At 41.7% G+C, this 27,670-nt stretch overlaps 1 protein-coding gene across 1 annotated transcript; it reads left to right on the forward strand.

Moving 5' to 3' along the window:
* The first annotated feature begins 582 nt into the window (after window positions 1-582).
* gabra4 (gamma-aminobutyric acid type A receptor subunit alpha4) lies at window positions 583-27,670 on the forward strand. The gene is made up of 9 exons (XM_030397202.1): window positions 583-1,192; window positions 1,341-1,459; window positions 3,170-3,237; window positions 4,783-5,003; window positions 5,855-5,937; window positions 8,962-9,105; window positions 9,676-9,828; window positions 16,185-16,441; window positions 20,139-27,670. The coding sequence occupies exons 1-9, from the start codon at window positions 1,104-1,106 to the stop codon at window positions 20,670-20,672; spliced, it is 1,668 nt and encodes a 555-aa protein (XP_030253062.1). The 5' UTR covers window positions 583-1,103; the 3' UTR covers window positions 20,673-27,670.

Raw genomic sequence — 27,670 nt, forward strand, 5'->3', positions numbered from 1 at the left:
CCTTGATACACTAAGTGGCTTCTGTTTCAGCCCAGTGTGTGTGTGTGTGTGTATGTGTGTGTACTGTATGCACTTCAAAACTAATCAGGAAAGCCAGTGTGGTGGAACCCAGACATCTTGTTTATCCTGCAAGATTTACCCGCACTTCACCTTCAGAGCCACACACACACACACACTTTCACACACATATGCGCGCGGTGAAGGTCTTGTGCTTGTCCCAGGTGCAGAGAAATCTGTGAAGCAGCATGTGGCTTGTCCCAGTTCCTCTACAGTACCTGTGTGCCTTTGTGTGCATGTGTGTGTGTGTGTGTGTGTGTGTGATTGCGTATTGCGACAAGACTGACCCATTTGAATCCTAATACAGCCGCTCACCAATGCATTCCCGAAACTAGTCCAACATGTAGGCTAAGGCCGCGTCTGACGCTGTCGAGGAGTGCTGACGTACGCCGGGGTCAAAGGGCACGCAGGGAAAAACTGTCCCCAAGAACAAAAAGTTGAATGGAGCAAAAGTGTTGCTGCCTTATGAGTGATAGGTGAGGTCATCCTGTCTTCAGGAAACACCAAATGCTCAGATGGGTGCTGAGGAGAGGAGCAGGCCTACACACACACACACAGACAGAGACTGTTGAAGTCATTTCAAAGCAGTGCACGTCTAGTGTGCGTCCTGACCACAGCAGGTGTGTGCGCAAGAGGGGAGAAGGAGAAACAGAGAGAGAGAGAGAGAGAGAGAGAGAGAGAGAGAGAGAGAGAGAGAGGATTGTTTCTCTCTCTGGTTTCCAGCTCCTCCACCACCAGCAGCAGCAGCAGCACCAGCAGCGGCAGCGGCAGCAGCGGCTCGGATCTGGATGAGAGGTGACCGGGACTGAGGGTGAAGGTGTGTGCTCGCATGTGTGTGTATGTGTGTGTATGTGTGCGTGCGCCTGTGTGGAGAGACTGCAGGAGCAGGCGGAGAGGGGAAGAGGAGAGAAGAAGAGGCTCAACTTGCTCCCTCTCTGCGCCGCGCTGCCCTCTGTGCCGCCGCGTCTCCCTCCTCTTTCTCCTCCCCGGGACACAGACATCTGGCGTAGTGACATGTAAAGAGGCTTGAAGTATGGCATGCAAAGATGGTTTCTGCCAAGAAGAAGGAGACGGTGACAGCGATGCGCCCCGCTTTTATTCGGACCCTCTTCTACTTTTGCTGTTTGGCGACTTGGTGAGTCCCACAGTGTCTCTGTCCGTGGTGCTGAAACCCTCCCGCCGCTCCTCGCCTCAGAACAAACAGCGGTTCTACTCTCTTCTTCTCCTTTTTATTTTTGGCACTGAAGTTATGGTATCATCATTCTTTTTTTTTTTCTTTCTAGTGTAAAGAAAATCTCTGGACAGACAAAGAAGGATGAAAGGATCTATCCAGAGAATTTTACGCGCATTTTAGACCGACTTCTTGACGGCTATGACAACAGGCTGCGACCTGGATTCGGCGGTATGTATGAAATAAATGCGTTTTTTGCGCGCTATTGCCCATTTTCTGTATGAAAACCACCCATTTTAATCACACCACAGGCGTGTAATATTTTACATATTCGAATTGGAGCAGGAAAGATGCAACTTTATCTTTTATTTTACTTTTTTGGGCTATGGGAGGTATAAACACACCATTACGCACTTTAAGGCAGCTGTAGACTCACTATTAAGCACCAAATAAGTCAAATCAGTGAGATCTATAGTAATCATGCATCACCTCTCTATCCTCCCAATGAAACAAAGGAAGGACTGAACTTCACTTTTCATTTGAGCTCTTATGCCTTAAGCAGTTTAAACACACCATGAAGTGCAATCACTGCTGAGCGTCGAATATGTCAGTTTTATCCATAGTGATAGTATATCACCTCTGAGACACTCCGAACTGTCAGGATAAAAGAGGAAGCTACAACGCAAGGTGCAAAGACATGTCTGTAAAACTAATTAGCACCGAAAACACCCTGTAAGTCATTATCAAGTCGGTTTTCTTTCATAGCCTGACGTTGAAACATGTCCCTCTAAAAGCTTTACAATTGTAAGCCCTCAAAACTCCTTCAAAAACAGCTTTTAACAGGAGAGAAAGGGGAAGAAGTTCAGGGAAAAGCAGCAGAGGAGGGATGCTACTTTAAAGGTGCACTATGTAATTTTTGGGGAATAAATTTTAATCAGCAGAGAAAGATCTTCGTTGACTGATTTATGTATTCCTAAACAAACTAAATAAACAAACACTTTGTTTTCACAACTGAATAAACAAACTGACCTTAAAGGACAAAGCAATTTTCTACTGTTTGACTTTGTTTATATGTGGCAGACCCTGCCATTTTCTAGCTTTAAACAGTGTCCTGGGGACCTCATATTCCTCTGAGAACAGCTTGTTTATTCAGTCATGTTTAATGTAAATGTGTATTGTTTCATCATTATAAGAGTAAATATTAAAGTTCTGAGTTTGAACTTCTTCTCCAAAAACTACGTAGTGCCCTTTTAAAGGAAACACAATGGATGAAGTGGATGATGGCAACATTAAAGCTGCAGTGTCCTGTGTTGAATTTAACCCCACCTCTTTATTGTGTGGAACATGTTGCCTCATGGTCAAGTTTTCAAAATGACAAGCGATGTGACATGGTGTCTGAGACTTTATCCTGTAAGCCAGCCTCTGTGCAGTCTGAGCTGGCCTGTTTGAGAGAAAGCAGCGTTACATAGCGGTGTGTATGTCACTGGACAAAAGTGCTTAATGCATAGTTTCGAGTGCTAAAAGTCCGGATTTGGTTTTTCTGTACATCCGGCCTGAAAACAACAAGAAGACTTCTCATTGGTTCGAGGCAGCAGCCTGTCAACAGAAATGTGCTGATAGCTGGCCATACTGTAGCTTTGCTTATCCCTGCACTTATGAACAGTGCCTTTACAGTCTGCCTCCACATGCATTCACAGAGAGAGAGAAAAAAAACAGGATTATGTTTTTTTTTTTTACATCCTTTAAGCTATTCTTTTTTTCAATTCTATGCAAAGGCTCTGGGGGAGATAAGCTATTGCATGTCTTGTGGGTTTGATGGGCGTAGGCCCATAAAGAGTGTTTAAACAAAAGTGTGAATAAGACTGGAGTCTCTGAGAGGCTGGACTGTGACACAGAAGGATTTAAAACAGGAACTTGTTGTCTGTTTCATTGACTCAATAGGTCCTGTGACTGAGGTCAAGACTGACATTTACGTGACAAGTTTTGGGCCCGTCTCAGATGTTGAAATGGTACGTACCCTCGCTTTAAATGGAGTTAAAGGATACATTCACATAAAAATCACGTATCAGTCATTGTCTACTCGTTATCTACATGTCCACGGAGGAACAGAGGAAGTTTTGATATCCACTAAAAATGTCTGGAGATTCTGAAGTAGATGGAGACTTTAAAAAAAAGCAACATACAACATACAAAAAAAATAATAAAATAAAATAAAAACAACCAAAAAGCAAAAAACCAACCTTAAAATGGCCACCATACTGCTTGCCCGGTGTGAGTCCTCAGAAGCCCTAAGATCTTGATTTGGGGAGATGTTATTTGCACCCTTGACGCAAGCTCATACACCCACTTCAGACCATGGATACAACAATTAAAAATCTGGATACAGCTGCGGAGAAGCTCTGTTCCTAGGAAAGCTGCTCAGTTGAGCATGAAGCCAAAAAAGTTCACAGTTTACATTAAAGTTTATAGAAGCGTCTTTCACAATGTAAGCTCACAGGGGTGAGTGCGCCCCAGTGCGCAATCTTGTGAGGTTGGGATTACACGATTTGGCCACGACAAAAGTTTTGTAGCTAAAAGAAGCCAGGAATTCGGCTTTAAAAGGGATCTCAGGGCTTCGGGAGATATTGATTATGCTCTACAAGCTGTATGGAGCTGTACGGTGTTTTGAAAAACAAGTCCCCATCTACGTCAGTTGTTTAGGAGAGTACTGCAACGCTGTTTCTCTGTGAAGCTCCAGAAGTGTTGTGTGGGCCACAAAACTTCACAACTTTCCATCAGCATGAGGGTGAATAGATGATGACTTAATTTAATTATTGGATGAACTGTTCCTTTAAGCATATGTTCAATAATGCAGTTGTTGCGTGGATACTGTGAATACTTACATGTACCTTAAGTTTAAAGAACTTTGCTCTGACACAGGCAGGGCTGGGTGGTAACTGTGTACATGTAATTGGGATGACATAGACAGATGAACATAACCAACTCAAATTGTAGATAGATTATAGTTACATTATCAGGGATAACCTGAGAACATTTTGTTTATGTCTTTAAAATGTGTTTCACTTTTTATATTATTCAAATAATAACCAATGCCCTATTTTGTCATGAAATGCATGTTATTGTTTCTGTAAAGGTTTTTGAATTGACCAAATGTAAATACTTAATATGCAAAATACCTTTCATTTGAAATGAAATGTTCTAAAATCTGCTGCTCAACGTCAGCAAAAACAAGGGCAAAGACACACCCCTGTTTACATAAGTGGAGCTGAGGTGGAGCAGGTGAATAGTTTCAGGTTCCTTGGAATTACTATCACTGAAAACCTGTCATGGTCATCGCACATCACCAGCCGTGTTAGAAACACACAGACGAGGTTCTACTTCTTACACAAACTTAGGAAGGAGCAAGAGGGGGATGATCCATTCGTGCAAACCCTTGAACTTTATATTATGGTGCCAAAAAAATATAAAAACATTTTGATGAATGCAGGTAATCACAAAGTAATTATTACCCTCCAACCGAGCAACCTTATATGTTTCTCTTCTCTTTCTGTTAGGAGTACACAATGGACGTCTTCTTCCGCCAGACGTGGGTGGACCGGAGGTTAATGTATGAGGGCCCCATTGAGATTTTGAGGCTGAACAACCTGATGGTGACCAAAGTGTGGACACCAGACACCTTCTTCAGGAACGGCAAGAAGTCGGTCGCTCACAACATGACGGCCCCCAACAAGCTCTTCCGCATCATGAAGAATGGCACCATTCTGTACACCATGAGGTAATGTGGTATACTTCATCACAAAGCACCTAACTTTAATTAAATGGATTTGTTCATGTGGCTATTTCCATTTTTTTTCTTTTCTTTTCTTTTTACATTTACTCATTTGTGAGCGGGTGTGGACTCTTTACATGATTGCATTCTACATTTTTGATATTTGTGCTAATCAAATAAGAAAAAACTTGGAGAAGAGAGAAGACAGACTTTATTTGATTAAAAGCAATCAGGCAGATTTGTTATGAAATCAGACCCAGTGGCTCACAGTGGAAACAGAGCAGAGCTGTGCGGAGGCAGTGCAGAGGCTGCCAAACTTTTAAATCTTTAATTCAATACAGCAGTCAAATCACTGCTCCTCTGCCTTTTCAGTGAACAGGGCTTGGTATAAGTAAGTGTATACCCTCTATCACATCATTGGCATGTATTCATATCAGAGGAATCAACTGTGGTCTCTGGAGCCATTTTTTTTTAATTTCTCCATTGCAGGTCTACAACTGTGTATTTACCATACCACAAGCTAGCTTTTCTCCATCAGAAATTGTATGACGTTAAACCAATTTTCCTTGATGATCAGTGCTAAGATGATCTTGACTCACAGTATTTACCAAAACTGGTGTTTCTGTCCGTCATTCTTGCACACGTTCATGATCTTTGTGTTTCTGTGTGTATGTTTGTTTTTCTATATTTGTGGGGTCCCATAAATCCCATTCACAGTATGGGGTCCTTCAGCTTTGTGGGGACCAAAATTTTAATGGGAAAGACTTTGGTTAAGTTTAGTGTATGGGTGTGAGTGTGAGAGTGTGATCATGTCTATTTGGTCCTTTATTGAGCCACTCTTTCCTTTGTTTCAACAGGCTGACCATTAGTGCAGAGTGTCCCATGAAGCTCGTGGACTTCCCCATGGATGGACATGCGTGCCCCCTCAAATTTGGAAGCTGTAAGTCTTCTGTGTGTTTGAGTGTGTGTGTGTGTGAGTGTGTGAGTGAGTGAATAGATAAAAAGTTGGACACAGCAACGGACAGAGACATGGTCAGTACACAATGTTACAACCAACGTCACTTAATCCAAATAAAGCCTGTCTCCTTTCAATGTACACTAGCTCTTTACACAGCAGGTGAAGCAGGTAACAGGCATCCAGATGTTGGCTGATTTGCTCTGACAGGACAAATCAGCCAATGTAAAACCAGCTGTGTACTCACAACTAATTGCGAGTACACAGCTAAAGAGGACACATGCAAAAGATGCCAATTACGCAGTACAAAATGATAGCGTATCGTGTTGGTACTTCATGTGATATTTCTCATCAATGAATCATTACTGCAGGTTTCCCCCTTTGTGTCTGACTCATTATTATAGCAGCTGTAAACAAATAAACCCATTGTTGCAAAGAATGGCAGCCTCCGCTAGCCTCCACACTGTATTTTACATTTTGTGCCCCTTGGTGTCATTTCACATGAGACCCACTGGATAACTTTGCATCACTAAACAGGAGGCAGCACAATTTGCAAGTTAAACACAGCAGGTTGTTTCAGCAGAGACCTTTTGACTTTTTTTTTTAGCTTAACTGAATGTCATTTATTACTGAGAGCTTCAGTGAAATGCAGCGAAGACCAAGATAAAAGATTCTTTAAGGCATAAATCAACTTATTTGCTTTGTTTGCCAAGAGTTATCCGAGCTGATTGACACCATTGTCGTGTCTGCACAGTTAATATGAAGCTACATCCAGTAGCCATTTAGCTTAGCTTAGCATATGAATGAATGAATATGAATGAATAACGTTTATTTGGACATGTGAAAAGATAAAATAAGACAATCAAGAAAAAAAAAGCAAACAAGCTTTGAAAACATCAGGCATACAGCAAAATCACTAAAGCCCACCAGAGAAAAACAAACAAACAAACAAGCAAATATTTCATGTCCGAATCATGTATCATAGCATAAAAACTGGGGACAGGTGGGAAACCAGACCTGCCTCCAACTAAAGTTAAACCACCGTCTCTGAAACTCATTAATTAACATGTTAGATCTTGGCAACAAATGTCTGACTGTTTCATGCTAAGCTAACCAGCTGCTTATAGTAGCTTCATATTTAAGAGACAGACAGGAGACTGGTGTCGATTTTCCAAACTAATTCTATGAAGAAAGCTAATGTCAAACTGTTCCTTTAAAGGTGATTCCTGTTCATCTCAATGAAGGTCCCATTTGTTTTTAGTTACCAGATTTCATGAATTATTTAAAAAAGCTTTGATGTAAGCTTTATATTTACAAATACAACATGTAGCACCTTTTAAATAAAGATTTTGGATAGTTTAAAGAAGGTAAGTCTGTCACAACTCAAAAATTTGCCCTAGCTTAGTCTGAAAAAAAAAAAAAAAAATGGATCAGGTGACTTCCCTCTGCTTGACACTGAAATGGATTCTTTGCTGAAAACAGTGCCGAGGAGCGGAGCACTTTGTGACACACACAGCGACGGAATGCTAATACACAGTAATGACGTATTTCAGTCTTTGTTGTGAACAATGAAACCCTAGCTCAGCATCAGTGTTTATATTGGGCCTTCTGGTCAGCAGAAATGACTTATCTGGAAAAAAGGAGTTTCTCAAATAGTGCAGCTCCGTCTTATCGGAGAGGAGCAGCAATTGGAAGATTACATCTGCAAAAGAAAGGAAAGGGAAAGACAACGAGTTTGCCTTTACATTCACCCAATCCGCCGTCAATTACCCAGCGTGGTGACATTGCAGAGGACAAATTCACATTTCTCAGTTATTGTCATCAGCCCCCCCCCTCCTCGTCTTTCTCCTTTCACCATCCGGCGCTGCTGCTGCTAGCCTCCAGTCAGGAGGAAGCAACCATGGATCTGATTTGGCCTGAAGCGAAGGAAAGGTCAGAATCCCTTCCTCTGCCCCAGGATAGCACAGACCTATGCAGATATTTTCCATAGTTGGTGTGTGTGGTCTTGCATGTGTGTGTGCGTGCCGAATGTGTGTGTGGAGTGTGTTTGTGTGTCTGCCCCATCTTCATTTTTCCTCCATCGCTCTTTCTCTCTCCCTCTCTTTTTCTGTTTCTCCATCTGGACTTGTGTGCACAGGCATTGCGTTCCACTCCATGACACACCAGAGTCATTTCATTTTGGCAGCACAGTTGGTATCCTGCCGATGTGGAGTCCCATAGGGAGTGGCAGGCAGAGACAACTGGCATTTTGTTGTGCGTCCATGTACTGGCCAACCTCACTGGGATACATACAGCGAAACACTCAGAGGACACAATAATGGGAAAGGAAAAAACTCTTATGGTTTAAAGTATCCCTAAGTCAGACAAAATGGAGATTTGAGTTGAACTTTTGTAGGAGACCTGATGTCAGCATGATGCATCGGTGAGTGGAATAGGACAGATGGGACCTCTCTGAACTTTGAATCTGGCCACATTGCGTTGGTCTCAGTGGATCTGAAAGCGTGGATTGGATGTTGTTGTGTAGTCAATCAGTGCCACTTCAATGACATACTGTATAGTGAAGGTTCCTCTTTATCTTCTTCATAGTGTCTCTGAGATTTTCCTGTGTTTGAACAGAAGTGAGGGGGTCTCACTGCCCCTGACAGCTGGTAGCCCTAAAAAATTTATTAGTCAGAAAAGTTTTAGCATCCTGATGAATCCTGTTGATTCAGAGGAGATTCCTCTTGCCATGAAATCAATTCTCAGAGAACAAACAAATGTCATATTGACTTTAAAACCATCAAATTTAATGTTATTAAATATCACCGTGACTGCATTTTATTACATAACTTGAGTCATTTACACATAAAGCTACATAACAATGTATATGTTTTCATGTATGTATATGGACAAAGATAAATTGCATACATACGCACATTTTTTTCCTACACAGCACGTCTTATTTTTCATGCTGCACCGTTCACAACTTACTGTAAGTGACTCATTCGAGGTGGCTTTGTCTGCCCACAGATGCCTATCCAAAAACAGAGATGATCTATACTTGGACCAAAGGGCCCCAGCATTCAGTGGAGGTCCCTCCTGAGTCCTCCAGCCTCGTTCAGTATGATCTCATCGGCCAGACGGTCTCCAGTGAAACGATTAAATCCATCACAGGTGAGACTTGCTCATCCTTTCACCATTTTGAACTAGTTTGCTGAATACGTCCAAGGAAACAGGATGCAGGGGCTGATGTGATGCTCTTTGCTTCTTGTTTCTTATCTATTTTTTTTATTTTTTATTTTTTTTACAAAAGAGTGGAAAATCTGCTCTCTTTTATTGAGAGAAAACATGTTCAGCTATCTGAGTGTATTGTGCAGTGTCTACGGTACCACCTCTACGGTTTGTTTTCCACATGAATGGCAGAACAAATAACACATGGCTGGTAGATATCAGAAGGATTTGAACTCCTGCTTCTTAAAACATCAAGAGTGGAGGCATTTCAGTGGGGCATTGGGTTCGCATAAATACTGAAGCAGATGATTTTAGCAGCAGTAGGTTGCAACAGGTGCCATGTGTCCATTTGGGTGAAAATGGATGGGGTTACTAAAATATAGAAGAGTGCAAAAAAATGATCAAATAGAATCAAATGTGACGTCTGTCTAAAGCTGCATTAACTGAAATCTGTCAGGCCACAACTTTAAACTCTTTGTTCATCAAACTAATTCTTGTCTGTTGATCCTCCAGGTGAATATGTGGTGATGACGGTCTACTTCCACTTGAAACGTAAAATGGGCTACTTCATGATTCAGACGTATATCCCCTGCATAATGACAGTAATCCTCTCCCAAGTGTCCTTCTGGATAAATAAAGAATCAGTCCCGGCACGCACAGTCTTCGGTATGTAGACCTCACACATCCTTCATCCTGCACAGCGTTTTTCTGCTTTCTCTGTTTATTTATTTGATGCCTGCACTCCAACGGAGCAATCAGAGCCGGAGTGGCTCTGCACAACAAGCTGATGAAATGTGAATCCGCTGCTATTAGTTTAAACTGGTTTGAGACACAAGAGCGAACAGCCGACAGCATTAGGGAGAAAACATTTTGCTGCATCTTCTAAGTAAAGATGCCTGAAGCAAAGACAAGAAATTTGGGGCTGTAAAAATTGTTTTGGCTCATCAGATACTGGATGATACGGAGTCTTCTCCAGATAAATAACTCTGTCTAAATGGGTTGAAACTGTCATGAAACCTTCAGGGGAAAGATGCCCTGCAAGAGAATTTAAAGTAGTTGTTATAAGATGCTCCTGAGGGTAAATTTGAATTCACGTATCTACAGATTTTTTGTTTTAGGTATAGAATATTTCCAATCAAGAACAATTTATTAACTATGTCTTATCCACACCATGAAAAACACTAAACAAGTGCAACTGCAGTGTTTTGCAGTAAGGCCTTACCCTAAAAATAAAGCAGTAGCAAGTAGTTTTTCAATAAGGAGTGGTGTAAGGGATTACAATTTGAATTCAGTATTGTATTACATTGACATATATTGACATCTGAAGTTGGATTTGTTCACTGCATGTGTTTGAAGGAGGGGCGATGGTTGGTTGGTTCAGCTTGCACTCTGTTTATTCAGTGAGAAGACCGGTGTTTTAGCTTGGCTCCGGGTCTTGAGGCAAGTGGAGAAAGCTCCCCTCTGCCAAATGAAGAGACATTCAACTCTGCAATTTGAAAGTTGTCTTTATCAAATTGACTTCTTAGCTGGCTTGCAAAGGTTAGTCATTCAGGGGTCACACAGCTTAGCAAGTTAGCAACATTATCATGAGTATATGTGTGTGTGTGTATATATATATGTATATATATATATATATATTTATATATATACACACATACATATACATATATATTATACTGCTGTATATTATTAGTATGAGTTTTGCTTCCACATGATATACAGTAATGTATTATTTTCTTTAGAAGTCATGTTGTTTGTGTATTTATTTCTAACTAGAAAGTCACCAGAAAAATATGAAGAAGTTGATTAAAAAAATTATAATATCAAAAAAATCCAATTGTATCACCAAAAGGCTTTTCTTTATTAAAAGGTTATTTAAAAATGTCTTAGTAAGGCTAGTGAAATAGACATATAACCAGAGGTTACTGGAAATCTGTACTCAAGTACAAGTACAGTTACATGACAGTAAGTAAAACTACTGATGTTAATATTAAACTTAAGTTAAAGTACGAGTAGTCGTCTCAGACGCTGCTCAGAATTTGAGTTAGCCTTTAAGGCATTCAATCAAGGGGTTTTCTGTTTCTCCAAATCTTCAGTCTAAATTACTCCGAAATCCTGCTCTGTTCTGCTCGGCGGTCACGGTCACCTCTCCAAACCTGCGCCTGCTGCAGAGTTTTGTGTTCTTCTGTCTGTATGTCAGGGTTTTCAAGATTTACAGACATGAACACTCAGAAAAGCATGACTTAATAATAGTAATTTGAGTAGATGTAATTAGTGACTTCCACCCTTATATATTGCAAATGATACCCTACATGTGGACAACTCAAAGACATGGACTTAAACTTAATTTGGGTTTAAGTCACTCGGAGGTGAAGTCATCTTCCCTCATCTTACCCCACTGGTAGGACTTTTCTTAGTGAACGTTTTGGTTCAAAGTTTCCAACTGATGATATTATAATAATTTTGTTAGCTTCATAGCTGTTGGGAGTGTTATTCTATAGTGCTGTGAGAGTTAAAATCTAGATACAACTGTTATATTTCCTATGAAGAGTGTTCTTATTAAATTATCAGGTATTTTCTCACACGGTCAAAGGCTGTTGTATTATTCATCATATTTCCGTTATCAGTTGCTGTCAGTCTTTGGCCTCTGACCCAGTTGTGCTCTCCCTCACTCCCATGGTACGAGGTTTGGGTCCCTGTCCCAGAATAGTCTGATTAGTGTGTGTCGACAGAGAGGCAGAATGACAGACTGAAGTGCTAAAACTAGACTTCTGTTGTAAGGTGTTGTTGTTTTATTATTACGAGACGTTTCAGTCTGGTACCTTCTCAGACACGCTCCTCCACTTATGTTGATGGAAAGTCATTCAGTGATAATAGCACTGACACTTGTCCTCCATTTTGTATGTAGATCTGATAGATTATGTTTTGAAGCATCAGTTACAAGAGGTGATTTTAACTTATCTCATAACTAACGAGAGGGAGAGAAAATAACATGAGTGTCAGCAGTAATGAACGATTCTTCAACCAGCTACGTGACATGTCGACTGTTCATGATGCCAGAAGTTTGTGGACTCACATTATGAAAGTGTTCTGCTGTTGGAATATAAGTATCTTATACTGAATATATAGAATATGGTGTAAATGGTGCTCTTGCCCTCACCCTGGGGCTTTTGTTGACTGGCAGCAGCATTCAGTCAAACTGTGACGGCACATCGCAAATGGTGACCAAACAACCAACCTCCATCATGGTGACAGATAGACACAAAAACACAAAAACGCATAAATACACACACACACACACACACACACACACTACACAACACAGCAGCTGCAGCGTCACCCGTGTTCATTCAGTGTGCGTCTGAGACAGTGTGTGTTTCTCCTGTCGTTGTTTGTGCAGAGAAACGCTGTTTGCCCCTCAGCTGAAATGTCTCCCGGTGTCTTGCAGCGTAATAAAGCACTGGGGAATCAATGCTGCTCTCCTGCAGTGACCAATGTATCTGACAGTCCAGCTGCTCGGCCCCCGCCTCCCCGCCCCAAACTGTCCACGATGACAGAGGCGTCACAGCAGCACAACTATTGTTGTATCAGTTGAGCTTCTGAGGCAGCATATTTCCTGTGTATGAATGTGAGTGTGTGGCGGTGGTGGGAAGAGAGGAGGGTGGATTGTGTTTGGATTTCTCCTCTTACTCCCTGCAGCCAAGCTCTGTTTTGACTTCCTGCTTCAGTGACTCAACCACAGTGTCCCGCTACGAGTGTCAAAGAGGCAGTTTGTCAGGAGAACAAACAGGAGTGTAGGGAGGATTAGAGCTACAGCTTCTTGGCTTTAGATGGAGGGGCTGGAGCGAAAAAGCACAAAAAGTTTGGTGTCCATGACTTTGATATGAAACGTCACTGTTGTTCACAGCAATGTTTGTCTGGTTTGTCTGAGTCCATTAGCTTTTGGTTCGGATCTGGATGAAGGGATGGATCCAGGATTTTTTTTCTCACTGTCTCCATTTAAAGCATTGTCTGACAGGGTCACAGAGGAGCTCCCAGTGAACACAACCAATTGAGTGTTCAGAGGTCTTGCCAAACACGGCCAGAACCCACAGAAATGTAGCATCCGAGACTGGTGGCTGCAAATTTGACAACAGGGAATGTAGCACCAAGGTGGTTTCCTTGCCCAGTTTAGCTCCTGGCTACCTGAGGCCTAATGGTAGTCTGCTGACACCGCTAATATTAGCAGCATGACTAAACGAGCAGGCAATAACTGTCTAACAGCAGCTAAACTCTGTAAATGACTTCAGTATTGCATTCACTGTTGTCAAACCGGCGCTAGTTGGTCTCACAGTTTGTGTGTTGGCCACTTGTATCCAGGTACAATTAATCGCTCTGAGCGATGATTTTAGCACCAAATAGAGAACTTAAATTTTTGGTTACTTTTTGGGGAGACAGTATATTGTTAAATAGGTGAGCAACATGATTGAAATAAAGGTGACCGTTGGGCCTTAGAGGAGGTATGCAATCTACGGAGCGCCATTGTAGTTGAGCATTGTATAAAAAATGCTTATATACGTTCACTGTGAAAGTCATGTTAGAAAGTGGACACCTCTCTGATGTCTGTATGTTTAGTACAGAACACACATGCACATGCTGGATGGTGATTAGCTTGTTTTAGCATACAGTGAGGACCATAAGCAAGGAAAATGTCTGACTCTCTTCTGAAGTCTCTTCATTAACTTCAGAGTTCTGTTGTCACAGTGATTTTGCCAAGAAAACAGAACTATTATTGAGGTATTTCACACAGAAGTACTGGACAGCTGGATTAAGTATTTAGCACTGCTGGTAAATTCATTTTTGTTCCTTTGAATGAGCTAAACTAGCATCTAGTCTTTAAGCTAAGCTAAGCAAATTACCTCCTGGTTCTAGCTCTGTACTTAATGTACAGACATGCGTTTCATATGAATCGCCTCGTCTAACTCTTGGTTAAAAAGAATTATATTGACATGTATTTCACCAAATCTTGAACTATTCACGTTTCTGTGAATGCTTAATCCTGCAACTTTTTGCAGGTTTTATTATTTTCAGGCAAAGCTAAAGTACCAAAGTACTTCCGGGCTGCAATCCTGTTGTAGCATGGATGTAAAAATGATAAACATTTAATTGAGTGAAGGGTAACTCAGCTGTAGCATTCAATCCAAAGTGAAATTGTAAAAAGTAAATTTACTGACTATGAAAAAATACACAAAACAAATACTAATATTAGATCATATACAGTGCACATACAGCACAGCACTGCACTACACACCATAAACCCCACAGTCAGTGGGATTTTTCAGCTGAGGCTTTTATTTGAATAGTTGGAAACAAGAGAAAAGTCAAATGTCAAATCGTACATTTATCAACCGTCGCAGTTTTAGCTTACGTTGAGAACAGCTCCACATTAGAAGTTAATATTCTGCGTCTGTGCCCTCAAGCCGCAGTTCACCTATCAATGTCACCCAGCTGCTTTTGATTGACAGGTAATTATATGGCGGTCACGTCCGGGCGCTGGGGATGAATTTATGTTGGGCAAGGACTCTGCAGCACAGATTGTTCCAGGTCTCCGACGTAAAGGGGATTTTCTCCAAATCACATTATTGCTATTGGTTAATAATACCAAGGATGAGTGATGAGCTACAGGCCTTTACTGTAACCTTCTGTTACTGAAGGGGCCACATGTGACCTTGCGTGCCAGCCAGATCGGTGACTTGTTTGATTTTTATGATATCCGTCTTAATACAGTGAGGAGTCAGTTCAGTGTGTCCTTTAGCTGTGTTGTGTAAACCCTTTATACTTACTACATAGTATTTGCCCAGTTGCTGCTCATGAGTAGGAGATATACCTTAAGACAGCTTTAAGCTCTTGGTGGCATGATATGTTTTGATACACCTCAGACTTGTAGCTGTACAAACATTATTAGGGGGTAGAGCTTATCTGCAGGCTGAGATAATCCTATTGGTTGAGATAAAGCTCAATTGGTGGAGCTGTTTTTTTTCTCCATTAAGACTGAATCTCAGTGAAAAAGGCTAAAAGAACAAATCTGGCCATAGTGTCTAAAGGTTAACTAGCTCATAGCTGACCATCCAAGTGTGGACAATATGGGAGAGCTTTTCCTTTAAGTCACAGAGAACAAAGTAGCAATAATCAACATTTTATGAATAAAATAGAAGTTGATAAAATGTGAATGTTTTGGTTCACCTTTATAACTCCCATCAACTAAAAGTGAGCTTTTTTCAGCCCGCCAATCCCTCACATTATAGTTCTGTTAGTTCTGTGTTCTTCACTAACTCCTGTGAGAAATATTTTGCTGTTTAGCTGCTGAACATCCACTTTCTTCTGCAACTAGTTGTTCACTTTGTCTATCGCAGGTCTTTGGTGCTGAGCAGGCAGTTGTTTTCACCAAAAATTTCTGATAAACCATTGTACACAACCTGCACAAAGCCACACAAAAGGAAGGAATAGGTTAGCGACTATCTGGTGAATATAGGGTTTAGCAGCTAAACAGTTAAATATTTCCCTCACATTTAGCCCACTGGCTTTTGAACATAGCGGAGCATTCAGCGGCTAAGGAGCTAAACTTGGAAGCATCTTAGCCAAATCAACTTTATAAGTACTTGGTAACATGTAATGATATGTGTATGCTGTCCCGACAAGGCCAAAAACAATCAATGACTCCAGGTGTAAACAATGTCTTCCATGTCCAAGAGCCAAGTATATTTGGGTTGTTATCCCCCCTGCTTTCAGTAAATGAAATATGCTGATGAGGAGCAACAAAATGTACATGGGTTATTGAACACTGTGCAAATGATCTTCATCACCATTAATTTGGCAGTGGCAGGGAGCAAATCTCTCACAGGGTGTTTTAATCTAATTCTGACATGCTGATCTGTGGGGAACTATTCTTAGCCGCAAATAGCTTTTTATTGCAAATTAAATATATGACACACAAATTTGAAGAATCTCTTATTTGATATTGTTCTGTTTTGATCCCATTGAAGGCATCACCACTGTGCTGACCATGACGACACTCAGCATCAGCGCTCGCCACTCCCTTCCCAAGGTCTCATACGCTACTGCAATGGACTGGTTCATCGCCGTCTGCTTCGCCTTTGTGTTCTCTGCCCTCATTGAGTTTGCAGCCGTAAACTACTTCACCAACGCGCAGCTCGAGCGGGCCAAGAAGAAGCCGGCCAAATGTCCTCCGGTTCCCCAAACCACGCCTGTCAAGGTCAAGGACACGGAGGAAGTGCTGCAGGTGATTTTTGTTTCCCTCAAAGTGGCTGTGGCAAATAGTCTGATAGCACTTAGCTTGAAGGAGCACTTACACAGCATGTCCCTTATTATGTGCTTACTGTATCTGGCCTTTAGCCTAGACTTCTGAATGGCCAGGAGTGGGCCTGCCTGAGGACCGTCAGCTGTGCCCCTGCTCATAAGAAGTGGGAGGACCTCAAAATGTAGAGAAAACAGCAGACATCTGATCCAAGGATGTGAGTTTAGGCTTCTGTATACCACCAGAAACTGCTTGTATCAGACTTTTAAATTGAAAGGAGGGATTATTATGAACGTTTTTATAATGGTCAGCATCACAAATATTGAAATACTATGATACAGTCTCATGTTTTATATCTGAAAATGTAGCTCAGGCGTTTCCACAAAAAAACAAAACCAAACACACAAACAAAAAATGTGTGTTTTTTTTTTTTTTATTACACCCACAAGTGATTTTTACCTCAGCCAAGGAGGTTATGTTTTTGCCTGTGACCGTTGGTTAGTAGGTTGTTGTTTGTTGTTTTTATGGTGGCTGGTTGGTTTGTGAGCAGGATCTCACAAAAACTACTGAACAAATGTCCATAAAACTTCGATGAAGGATTGGTCTCGTCCCCGAACAGACCTGTACCAGATAGATTTGATGTAGATCCGAATAAAGCTCCAGATCTAGTGGACTTAAATATATATTTTTTGATACCAAAATTTTGCTTGATTGAATTAACTGGGACTGTTGGACCTTAGCGGAGGTATGCACTCTACTCAGTGCCATTCCAGTTGAATATGTGGGAAACAATTTCTCTACGACTGTCAATGTTCCTGAAAAGAGATGGATAATGAATTCTGCCTGTTTCTCTCACCTGATTATGCAGATGATTGATCTTTCAACCGCAGCTTGACATGTTGAAACAACTGCTTGTGAAATGTGGACAATGAAATTACTCACTAGCAGATCAGCCTAGACAAATTTAGCTGTTGCTCATAAATTTAGTAAGTTGTTTAAGTTGTTGAATCTGATCTAAAAACAGCCTCACACACGTTACAAGAAAGCACGAGGTGTTTCTCAGTGATGCCGTTTGCTGTGGAGCCTTTATTTTGAAATTCTGCATGAATACATCGACATAATCTCCTATTTCTGTGTCACAACTTGACACAAATTACATTGACACCATGGCAGCTGACATATGGATCGGATCAGAGTTCATAAATATGCCATGACGCTATTTTAGAGCTCTTTGTCAGAAATGATGAATGTGTTACAAATCACAGTTCATGTAACTGTAGCAATGTATCTGCGGTGCAGTACAAACACAGACTTACAGATGGGAGAGCCGTGGAAAGAAGGGAGAGGTTCTTATTTCTTCAACTTTATGTTCCTCTGAAGAGATAACGTTAAATGTATCACTCTACTGTTAACTTATCATTGAAGATGACACAACACAGCAATGCATTTGTCAGTTTCACACTAACTACTTTAAGTTGCCCCCTCCAGTCCAAATCCCAGTGTGGCGTAATCATGGCTGAATGCAGTACAGTGACAACGGCACTTCAGTGGATTAGTAGGTTGTCACGGCAACGCAGCCCGGGTACATCTGTATAGGTTTCAGAAAGACTCTGGCAACTGGAGGAAAAAATGAATACTCTCTTCCTCGAGAGCAGGTCCTGCTGGCGCTGCCACGGGGCTTGGCAACAAACAAGGTCAAGGTGTGTTGAGTTCCAGCATCCGGAACCTTTTACCTCTTCCAGGATGAAAAGTTAAAACCCTGTCGTTCACGCACACACTTCCTCTGCCGCACATCGGACACAATAACACTGGATCCTTTCATTTTCAGGGGTGGGGGGGTGGATTATTCCTGCAAATGCCTTAGTACGAGCATCACTCTCTCCCTGCTTGAAAACATCATCTCTCAAAGGATAAGCTCCTTTGACGCTACACTGCATTACCACCCCGATGAAGTGCTACCTACTTTCTGTCTTAAGCTTGTGTGAAATGAGTGAAATCCTTGGTAAGTGACATCTGTATTACACACACTCCATCGTCTGCCTCCAGATGAAGGCCATCTGTGTCAGGGGGACTGTAATCAGATCAATATGGCAAGGTTTATGTTGCCCGGCCCGATTCTCAGGAGGGAAAACGCAACAGAGTTTACCTTACCTGCCACCTCCTTCAAACTTGAAGCAGACAGGAGGAATGTGAACCAAATCCTCAAGTTGTTTTCTCTCACATGTGGATCCATATTAAAAACAAAATGGCTTTGCTTATATTATGACTCACTCAGTCCAGAACTTAAGCTTGATATGTATAATATTATCATTTAGAAAACAGGTGTATTTATGGGGATTTAATCAGTTTGTTAAATATTTTGGGCAAGTATTTTATTTTTTCATTTTCTTATTTTAACAATTTTAGAAGCCTCTTAAAAACCCCATTCAGAACATGATGTGACACTTACACTCTTCACTTAATGAAACTTCCTCACTCAGGTCGACAACTGACTTTGACAGGGTTAAATAGGATTTCGATTTTTGAGACCAATATTTTACATTTTAAGAATCTGATAACTATATATTAACCTTGTCAGTGCTCTTTGGTGAACAGACTATATAACTGTAATTGTTTTTTTGGATGACCTTTGTTGTGGAAATTCTCCTTTGTGAGGTAGAGAGTTGCTAAGTCTCCGAAGAACTTCAGACTTCAGCGCATGAATCAGATCTCTTTTAATAAGTACACGCAGCGTGGAGCAGAAGGCAAAAGCGTTCTCTCCCGAACTCTAAATTGTTACCCCTTAGGTACAGAACAGAGAGGAGGTTACCTACATTACATTTACATTTTCTTTACATAAACAATGACTCTTTGATGCTTGGGTGTATCCTGTCTTTCCCAGGACAGTGACTATTTGATGTAACAGATGGGACAGCAAATGTCATCTTATCTGGACTTCTGTATCTTCTCATGTGGGGGATGTGCCCCCACCTGTGGCTCTATTGACACCTCAAGCAACATGACATTCTCCCTTCCTCCTCCTGTCCTTACAGCACATTTGATCACTAACAGGAAAACTATGTAATTTCTCACATCTTAAATGTTGATGTCATATCTGGAATGCAGTTGACTGTTTGCTGAGCCCTGCTGCCTTAAGTTGCTGTTGCTTTCCCCGTTAAGTTGAAGTTAGCATGCTAACCAGCTAGCCTCTGCCCGTCCTGTCTGTTAATACCACTTTGTACCTCAATAGAGGCTATAGTGAGTTACTGTGGCGTCCTGTCTGCCCCCAGTCCATCATGAGAGGATGAAGAAGCGAAAAAAGTGGCGCAGTGAGAGCAAAAATCATGTTCGTCAGCAAAGAAAGACGCGACAGAAATAGAAGCAAAACAACAGTGAGCCTAAAATTGGCATTTCCACTGCCAGAGATGCTATTTTTTTTTTTTTTTGTTGTTTCCATGTTTTTGTATGTCACTGTAGGGGAGAGTGAGGCAAGAGGTGTTCAGTTGGTTGTGATCTGCAACCTCACTGCTAGATGCTGCTAAATCCTACACACTGCACCTTTAATTCCAAGGCCTTATGGGTCTGCTGCACTTAGTAATGGCTGCTGATTGGGTCAACAGTGTGTTAATACTGGCTGGCCGATCTATTGGTCAGGTTCTCCATTTCAAGTGTTTATAAGAAAAGTCTTTCTCTTTCTCAACAGAATCCTGATACCAATGGTAACCTGAGGAAACGGATGAATTACATTTCCCACCAAGAGGCCAGCAGTCACCCGAGAGCCCAGTCCACCACCAACATTTCAGGAGTGGGCAGAGCGAGACCGCCGCGGCCTTTAGCCAGCGGAGCCAATGGCAGCTCCTCCACCCTCTCCCGCTTAAGCCCCAAATCTGAGAGCCTGCTCAGCGTGGCCTCTTCCTCTGCGCAGCTGGTGAAGAGTACACCCCAGGCTGCAGCTTCCACGCCAGACGTGATGGCTGGGACGCCGTGCAAGCAGGATGCCAGCTCCTCGTCTCTGCAGCATCTGCTGGGGCCCAAGCTGGAGCGCATCCAGATGATGGGGAACAAACTGGAACCAAAGCAGACACCATGCTCTCAGCCCACCACCGCTGGCATGGGTGGAACCAGCAAAATTGACAAGTATGCACGGATCCTGTTCCCAGTGTCCTTTGGGGCTTTTAATATGGTCTACTGGGTGGTTTACTTATCAAAGGACACGATGGTGGCTAAAGGTGGTTAGACTTTTACTCTGGCTACAACAGTGAAGACTCATTTCTTTTAACAGATGGGGAGCAAACAAGGATTATGGGAGTTTGCAAACAATGAGAGGGAAACTATTTTTCTTGCCAGGCAGATAAACAAAAAGTGCTCACCAAGCACTTCCACATCCCGGAGAACACACTCAGAATCCATTTATTTTTTTCTTCCTAAGGTCCTCGAACAGCAAGCATGGGAACAAATCAGCCAAATTAGAAATATCTGACTCGGCAGAAGAAAGAACACCTGCACACTGGACTACGCTACTGTCCTCTTTATATCGGGCTACGTCGGACTATGAAGGTCTTCACTGGCTTCAACTGCCTCACGATCCCGTGTGGCATGCAGTAAAGGCATGGGAATTTTTCATTTTTCCTATTTTTGTACCCTGCACCTGGCGAGATGTTTGGGTCTGTGTTCTGAAATGAACTGCACCGATGTTCTGTAAATATATAAATTTATTAGGATAAATGGATTTATATTTACCGATCGCCGTGTACTTCAGTTTGAATAGTAAGACTTGTTGCTTTGGTGCCAGCAGGCCAGATGACACACGTAAATGATTTGAGAGGGCAAAGGGACTCTGGTCGTGGGTTTACAGGGACTGAACACAGGCTAAATAATGGTCATCTAAAATGAAATAGATAGGTTTGTGTCTGAATTAAAGTCAAAGCTGAGTGGGGCTTTGGCCGGGGAAATGATCAGCCCTGAAATCCTCTCTTGTACAGTTCCAACTTGAAAAGCATCTTTTTTATATATATATACAAGATGGATTAACTATTCTGGAAATACTGAAGATGAAATTCGGGGATCAGTCGGGGCAGACAGAAGTAAAAGACACGTTATTAATTCATGTAACAGTAGGATTTAAGCTTCTTTCCTGCCATAATGGGTTGCCAGATAGTAGACAAAGATTGCGCAAGTGATTAAAATACAGAACGGCGGGAAGAGAGTGTAAAGCCATTCGTCCATAGATAACTGAAGAAATAAAATAATGAGTTGGTTGTGTGTTTAGGGAGATTTTGGCGTGTACAATAAAGGAATGTGAGCGTTCAGCAACCGCTCCAGGGGAGAGAGTCAAGTGACGTCACACACCTCTTTAAATTGTGTCTAAACACATTCAATTATTTCACTGCTTTAAATGGTGTCCAACCAAAATGTACATCCGGTTTCTCATGCGTTTGGTGGATGAGTGTTTGTGTGAGCAGCGTTGTTGACAAGTTTTAAAGGCTGAACAAAGGCAAAGCATGCCCGTTTGTTCAAATGAGACCGGCCCACAGAGTTTTATTTTCAGGCCGCTCCAGTGTTAGCTGAAGTGCAGCTGTCACTCCATCGTTCAGCTGCTGTTAATTGTGCCGGCTAGAGTTAGGGTAATGGGATTTACTCCAGCCGCACTCACAATGCCTAATAAGAGTCTGCAGCACAGACGCGGTGCTGTGCTGCTCTCTCTGTTAAGATGGCGCTTAAGGAAAAGCTCAGCATTTTGGGAAATATGTGTTTCTTTGCATTCTCCTTGAGAGTTCTAGTATCCATACACTAATTATAACGCTACTATTAGCACCTGCTCGGTTAAAGAATAGAAACAACCTGGCTCTGTTTAAAGGTAACAGCACCTTTGAGTCTCACTAATTAAAGAGACGGTTCACTGCAAATTCAGAAATTCAGATTTTTTATCCTACCTGTCGTGATGTTCATCCATCTAGATCATTTGTAGTGAGTTGTAGAGTTTTGGAGATATCAGCTGTAAAGATGTCTGCCATCTTTTGGGTGTAATGGAGGCAGCTGGAGAGGCTAGTGATGGTTACAGGACATGCACCTTGAGCTACACAAGCCGAGTGCCATCTCGTTCCATTAAACTCAAGCAAAGGCAGACATCGCTACAGCCAGTGTCTCCAAAACTCACACCAAAACAGTCTAAATCAGGGGTGCCCAAGCTTTCATCCTTGGAGGGCCAAAACAAAAAACTTAAGAGTGGGCGGTGGGCAAGAGGAAACACCTATTGTATTTCTATTGTTTTGATGCAAAAATGGTGTTAGGATTGAAAGTTTACGACTGACTTCTTGTGCAAACTGCGACTCTGCCAGCTGTGCAGAGCTTATAAAGTACAACAATAAATAGATCTGGTGGGTCAAACTGAACCTTATGGGAAGGCCAAATAAGGCCCCCGGGCCCTACTCTGGCCAGCCCTGATCTAGATGAATAAATAGCATTACAGGTAGAAATTTGTATTTTTGATTCAGGGGGAACTGTGCCTTTAACTTCACAAGTAAGACTACAGGAATTCAGCTAGCAGGCTAGCTGATTCCCCCTGTTACCCGTCTTTATGCTACACTAAGCTAGCTGACTATATTTAGTACAGAGGTGTAGTGGGTATTGATCTTCTAATCTGACTCTCAACAAGAAAGCCAATAAGCTTAAAGTAAACCTGTCAAACTTTGATCCCTGTGGACACAAAAGGGTTAGTCAAACTTTTTTTGCAATCATTGAATTCAGCACTGTTCTCCTAGAAACGTTTAAACAGCCCAGAAACCTTCGACCATGTTAACAGTCACCTCCTGAGTGATCAGGACCTTGAGCTTGTTTGCAGTCTGCTGACCCTCGGAGGTAATGAAAGATATTGACGATAACAGAACCTTTGAATGTGTGAAGGACATCATTACCTAAATATCACACAACATGACGTCAGACGCTTTGTCCTCTCAATGGTCTCTTGTTGCTGTTCTGCTCTGCCACTGGCTGGTGGAGGTGAAGTGGGGGGTTTATTGTCATTGAGTCCTTTGTCCGGACACAATGACATTTTCGGTCATCACTTGCTTTATATAAGTGCAAAGAAGACTTCTGGCTATAGAAACCACCACAAAATGACAAACTCGTGGCACCTCAGCAGATTATTTGACGTATAAAGCGTCTGTAGTGCGTTGACTAGATCAATTGTTTTGACGAAGGAATCACAAATATCATCCATTGATTCCTCATGGCCTAAATTTCCAAAACAGTCGTTGGATGAGCGCAATTCCAGCGTTCACCTATGCAGACAGAGATGTCATGAGTGTATGTGTGTGTGAGGGGATTCATGATACAGGGGGTGCCTAGTTTCTTGCTCTAATAACCATATCATCCATGTAGCCATGGTTGTTGGCCCTCGTCGATCGGTTAGTCTAACAGGAGTTATGATGCTGCCACATTGGCGAGAAACAGGCGGCCTGATGGACAGATCAAGATGCCCGACGCCACTCACCCCTCCTAAACGCAGCCAAGTGTGAAATTGATTTTGCCGTTATTGCCTCCCTGTTGGCCTCACTCTCCCTCGCTCGCTCCCTCCGTCTCTCACAACAGTTGTACGAAAGATATCTCATCACGAAAACACGGAACATGTGTGTGCTAATGAGGAGCCTGTCAACAGCAGATTGATGCTCACTGTTTAGCTGGTGCTCTAAACATGTGCATGATGGATAGAGCTGCCAACACCAGGTTGTGGGTTTTCTGTTGCTTTTAAAAAAAACCCACAAACATGCTGTCGTAGATGACAGGCAGACAGTTAAAGGCGCTCCACATGGTTGCTCTGCCATTTTGAAAGCTGACACGGTGCAGGTTTGTGGAAAGTTCAACGACACATCCTGAGATCAATTAATCATTGTCTGTTCAGCTGTTTAAATAGTCCAACGGCATCAAAATAGCTTCTTTCCAACCGCTAGAAGCTGGTAAAATGGGGCATTCATTGTAGTTTTTTGGAGCACATTGTGAAGTAAATCATGGCACAACGCTCCCTCTAGTGGCTCAACTGACCCCTTTTTATTTTGAATACAATTCTATTTGAGGATGTGCTCCTCTATTTGCTGCGAACAGGCAGGACGCCACAGTACAGGAAGTTATCCTGCTTGTTGCTATTCAGGTATACTAATTAACATGACGACGAGAGTGTAATTCAGCAGCTGCTTTTGCTGTATGTCTGACTGCCTACCAAAAGCGTTGATTTTTTAATATAATAGACTCCGGCGCTGAAAAAATCTGCAGCTCAGGACACTTTTTCCATTTTGCATCGCATCGCACATGATTGAGTCCAATGAAAAGCCGACGGATTATAACGCTGAAACAAAAACATGAAGCAGAGAGCTGGAGGCGTCCAGCTGTCATTAACCACTGACCCCATTTACTTCATGTGAGCTAAATAATCACGCTGACAAAAATGTGTTCGCACTGTGTCATTAAAATGTGTTTTACTGGAGGTTTAAAGGCTTGTTTAACTTCATATTATGTGTTTCCTGCTGACAAAGCAAAACCTCCATTATGTTATTACCAAGGGACACTGAATGTGCTGGATGTAAGGGTGATCTGACTCACCTTGCTTTGAGGAAGCATACAGTAACTTACCTTCCTCATCACAGTGACTTTAAAAGCTGTGTATATTTATAACAGTGGCAAGGGAGCATTTTAAATACAGTGAAATCAAGCACATTGAGTGAGATTAAGACAGTGATATAATACATGCCTAAAAGGCTGTAAATGGTCTTCTCCAGTCAATTAGTACTATTCGAATAATGTACTAAAGTCGAGAACGACCACAGAAGAATGTGTAAACCTGAAATATTATGCAGAGAAATTCAGTTAAGAATTTAGGTCACGCAGGCTGAGGTCACACATTCAATGGCAAAAGCGCAAAATGTTCTTTCCAGAGTCAAATTCTTGTTTGAGTTAGGAAATGGTCTAAATCAGGGGTTCTCAGACGTTTTGTCTTGGAGGGCCAAAACTTAAACCTAATGACAGAACATGGGCCAAAAACAGGCACCTATTGTGTTGTATTGTTAAGAAAAGGTAGAATACGGAAGTCTGTAAGGAAAAGTAAAAAAAAAGGAATTCTGGCGATCCATTTTCCAAGTCTGACCCAATTTGTTTTCTCTCCTGTGTTTATGACTGAAAGGTGCTATTTGGAGGAAAAGTTGATTTAGAGTCTCATTCCCAACCTGTCAAAGACTGACTCTCTGGGATGGTAGGACGGGTCAGCTGCCATCCACAAGGTTATGACACGTTGGGAATGAGACTCAAAGATCAACTTTTCCCATGAATAGCACCTCTGAGAACAGGTGACAAAAATGTTTTGCCAGGATACTCGGTTAATGTTACAAAGTTTTTTTTCTCCACTTGCCTCTCAGGGCTTCCGTAGTACTCAGGTCCCAAGTTCCCTTATCTGACTGCCTTCATGCACAAATCTTTACTCTGCCAGCCGGGCTCAGATTATGGAAAAAAATGAATAAAAAATAGAAAACCATAAACATTGATTCACATTGTAATTTTCTTTTCTGCCGGAAACATCTGGCGGGCCACATTTGGCCTGTGGGACAGACTTTGGGGCGGCCCTAGTCTCAATGATTCAGTTTAGTTATACACAGTGAGGAAATTATATTATTGTTCTTAAACACAAGGATAATGCCTGGTCTCGTTTTGTGACGAATGACTACCTGTCAGACATGTATGTGTTGGTTCTGATATCATGTTCATGGCTTCACACTGTGCCGAGTGCATTTAACTTCCAACCTCTTGAAGGAGATGAACCACTAGAGGGAGCAACATGCCGTGAGTTCACATGATCAGAATCACCACAACAGGCTCCAACAGGCACACTTGACGTTGTTTTGGTATCTGATTTCATTGCTTTTAAACTGACAGATCAATGGATGCATTGTGTTAAAGAGCGGGGGATTCAGGGTCTCGCGAAAAAAATGAGGAATAGTCTCATTTCATGAGCCACTCTCAAGGGATTAGCACACTAATAATGTAGGTCTCCCCTCCATATCATTATTATTATCATCATCATTCATCTGTCTTCATACATCAGGATCCCTCAGGCTGAATCTAGCTTGTAAAGGGGGAGATACTGATTTAGGGATGTGAGTATCTGGAGTTTCCTGACAAACTGAGCCAGCTTTAATCCAAAATGTGGTCACATCTTCATATATACTGCACTGATGCATTTTGTAAGAGCTAGATGTTATTGAGCTCTTATCACCGTTGTCATAGAACCTTTCAGTGTGTGTCTCCATTCCAGCTTCAAGAGGCATGTGCAGTGTATTTTGATTTTACATTTTTGTCTATCACGTACGGAAATATTTCTAAGGAGGACAATCTTTTTAAGGTATTGTTTTCACGCAGCTTGTGTATCTGAACAGTTTCACTTAACCCAGTCTTGGAATGCCATAGGCCAAGATAATTAACATGCAGGCTTTTGGTAGTTAATGGGATAATACACTTTAATTTCTATTATACTTTCTAGCACAAGTGGTTACTGATCTTCCCGGTAAAGAAGGATGCAATGATTCCCATCGTTTGTTGTGTCACATAACATTCACACGCATGAACTAAGGAGCCTAAAAGTCTTTTCTGCTGGTGATATGGAACCAAGATTTTTCTTGAGAGATGATTTTGATACAATCCCTCAGTAATAATACTCAATAGTAGGAGCACCAATTAATTAAAGCAATATTTAGAGTACTAGATAAGCCACACGGAGACAGCAATAATGTAAACAACAGCATAGAACACGACATGCAGTATGTACTCAACCTTAACTGGCTTTCTTACATAAACTAAAGCTGCACCAAAGGACTCATGACAATGCTTTTCCATTATGTAAGAATTTAAGGTAAACACTTTAATTTACTCAACTCATAATCAAACACTAACAGACCCTCGACTTGTACTAATATTTTAACCACAGTGCAGAACTTTGGCTGCAGGTGATTTTTCTGCAACATTGCCTGAATGAACTGGACTTGTGAAAAAGACAGTTGTGTATCGTGTTCTTAGTATTGACGCCACGTTGAACTTATCTGAAATGATACAATATGGTACTAACTGTACGTTATTTCAACTGTTTGTGTTACAGTCAATAGGCTGATAAAAGTATTTTTTGAACTAATGTTTCATTTATTAGTCCTTATCCAATGCACTGTTTTGAAGAAACACAATAAAACATGTTAGACAAAT

The sequence above is a fragment of the Sparus aurata genome, chromosome 18 (genome assembly GCF_900880675.1).
Source record: "Sparus aurata chromosome 18, fSpaAur1.1, whole genome shotgun sequence".
NCBI classification, from domain to species: Eukaryota; Metazoa; Chordata; class Actinopteri; order Spariformes; family Sparidae; genus Sparus; species Sparus aurata.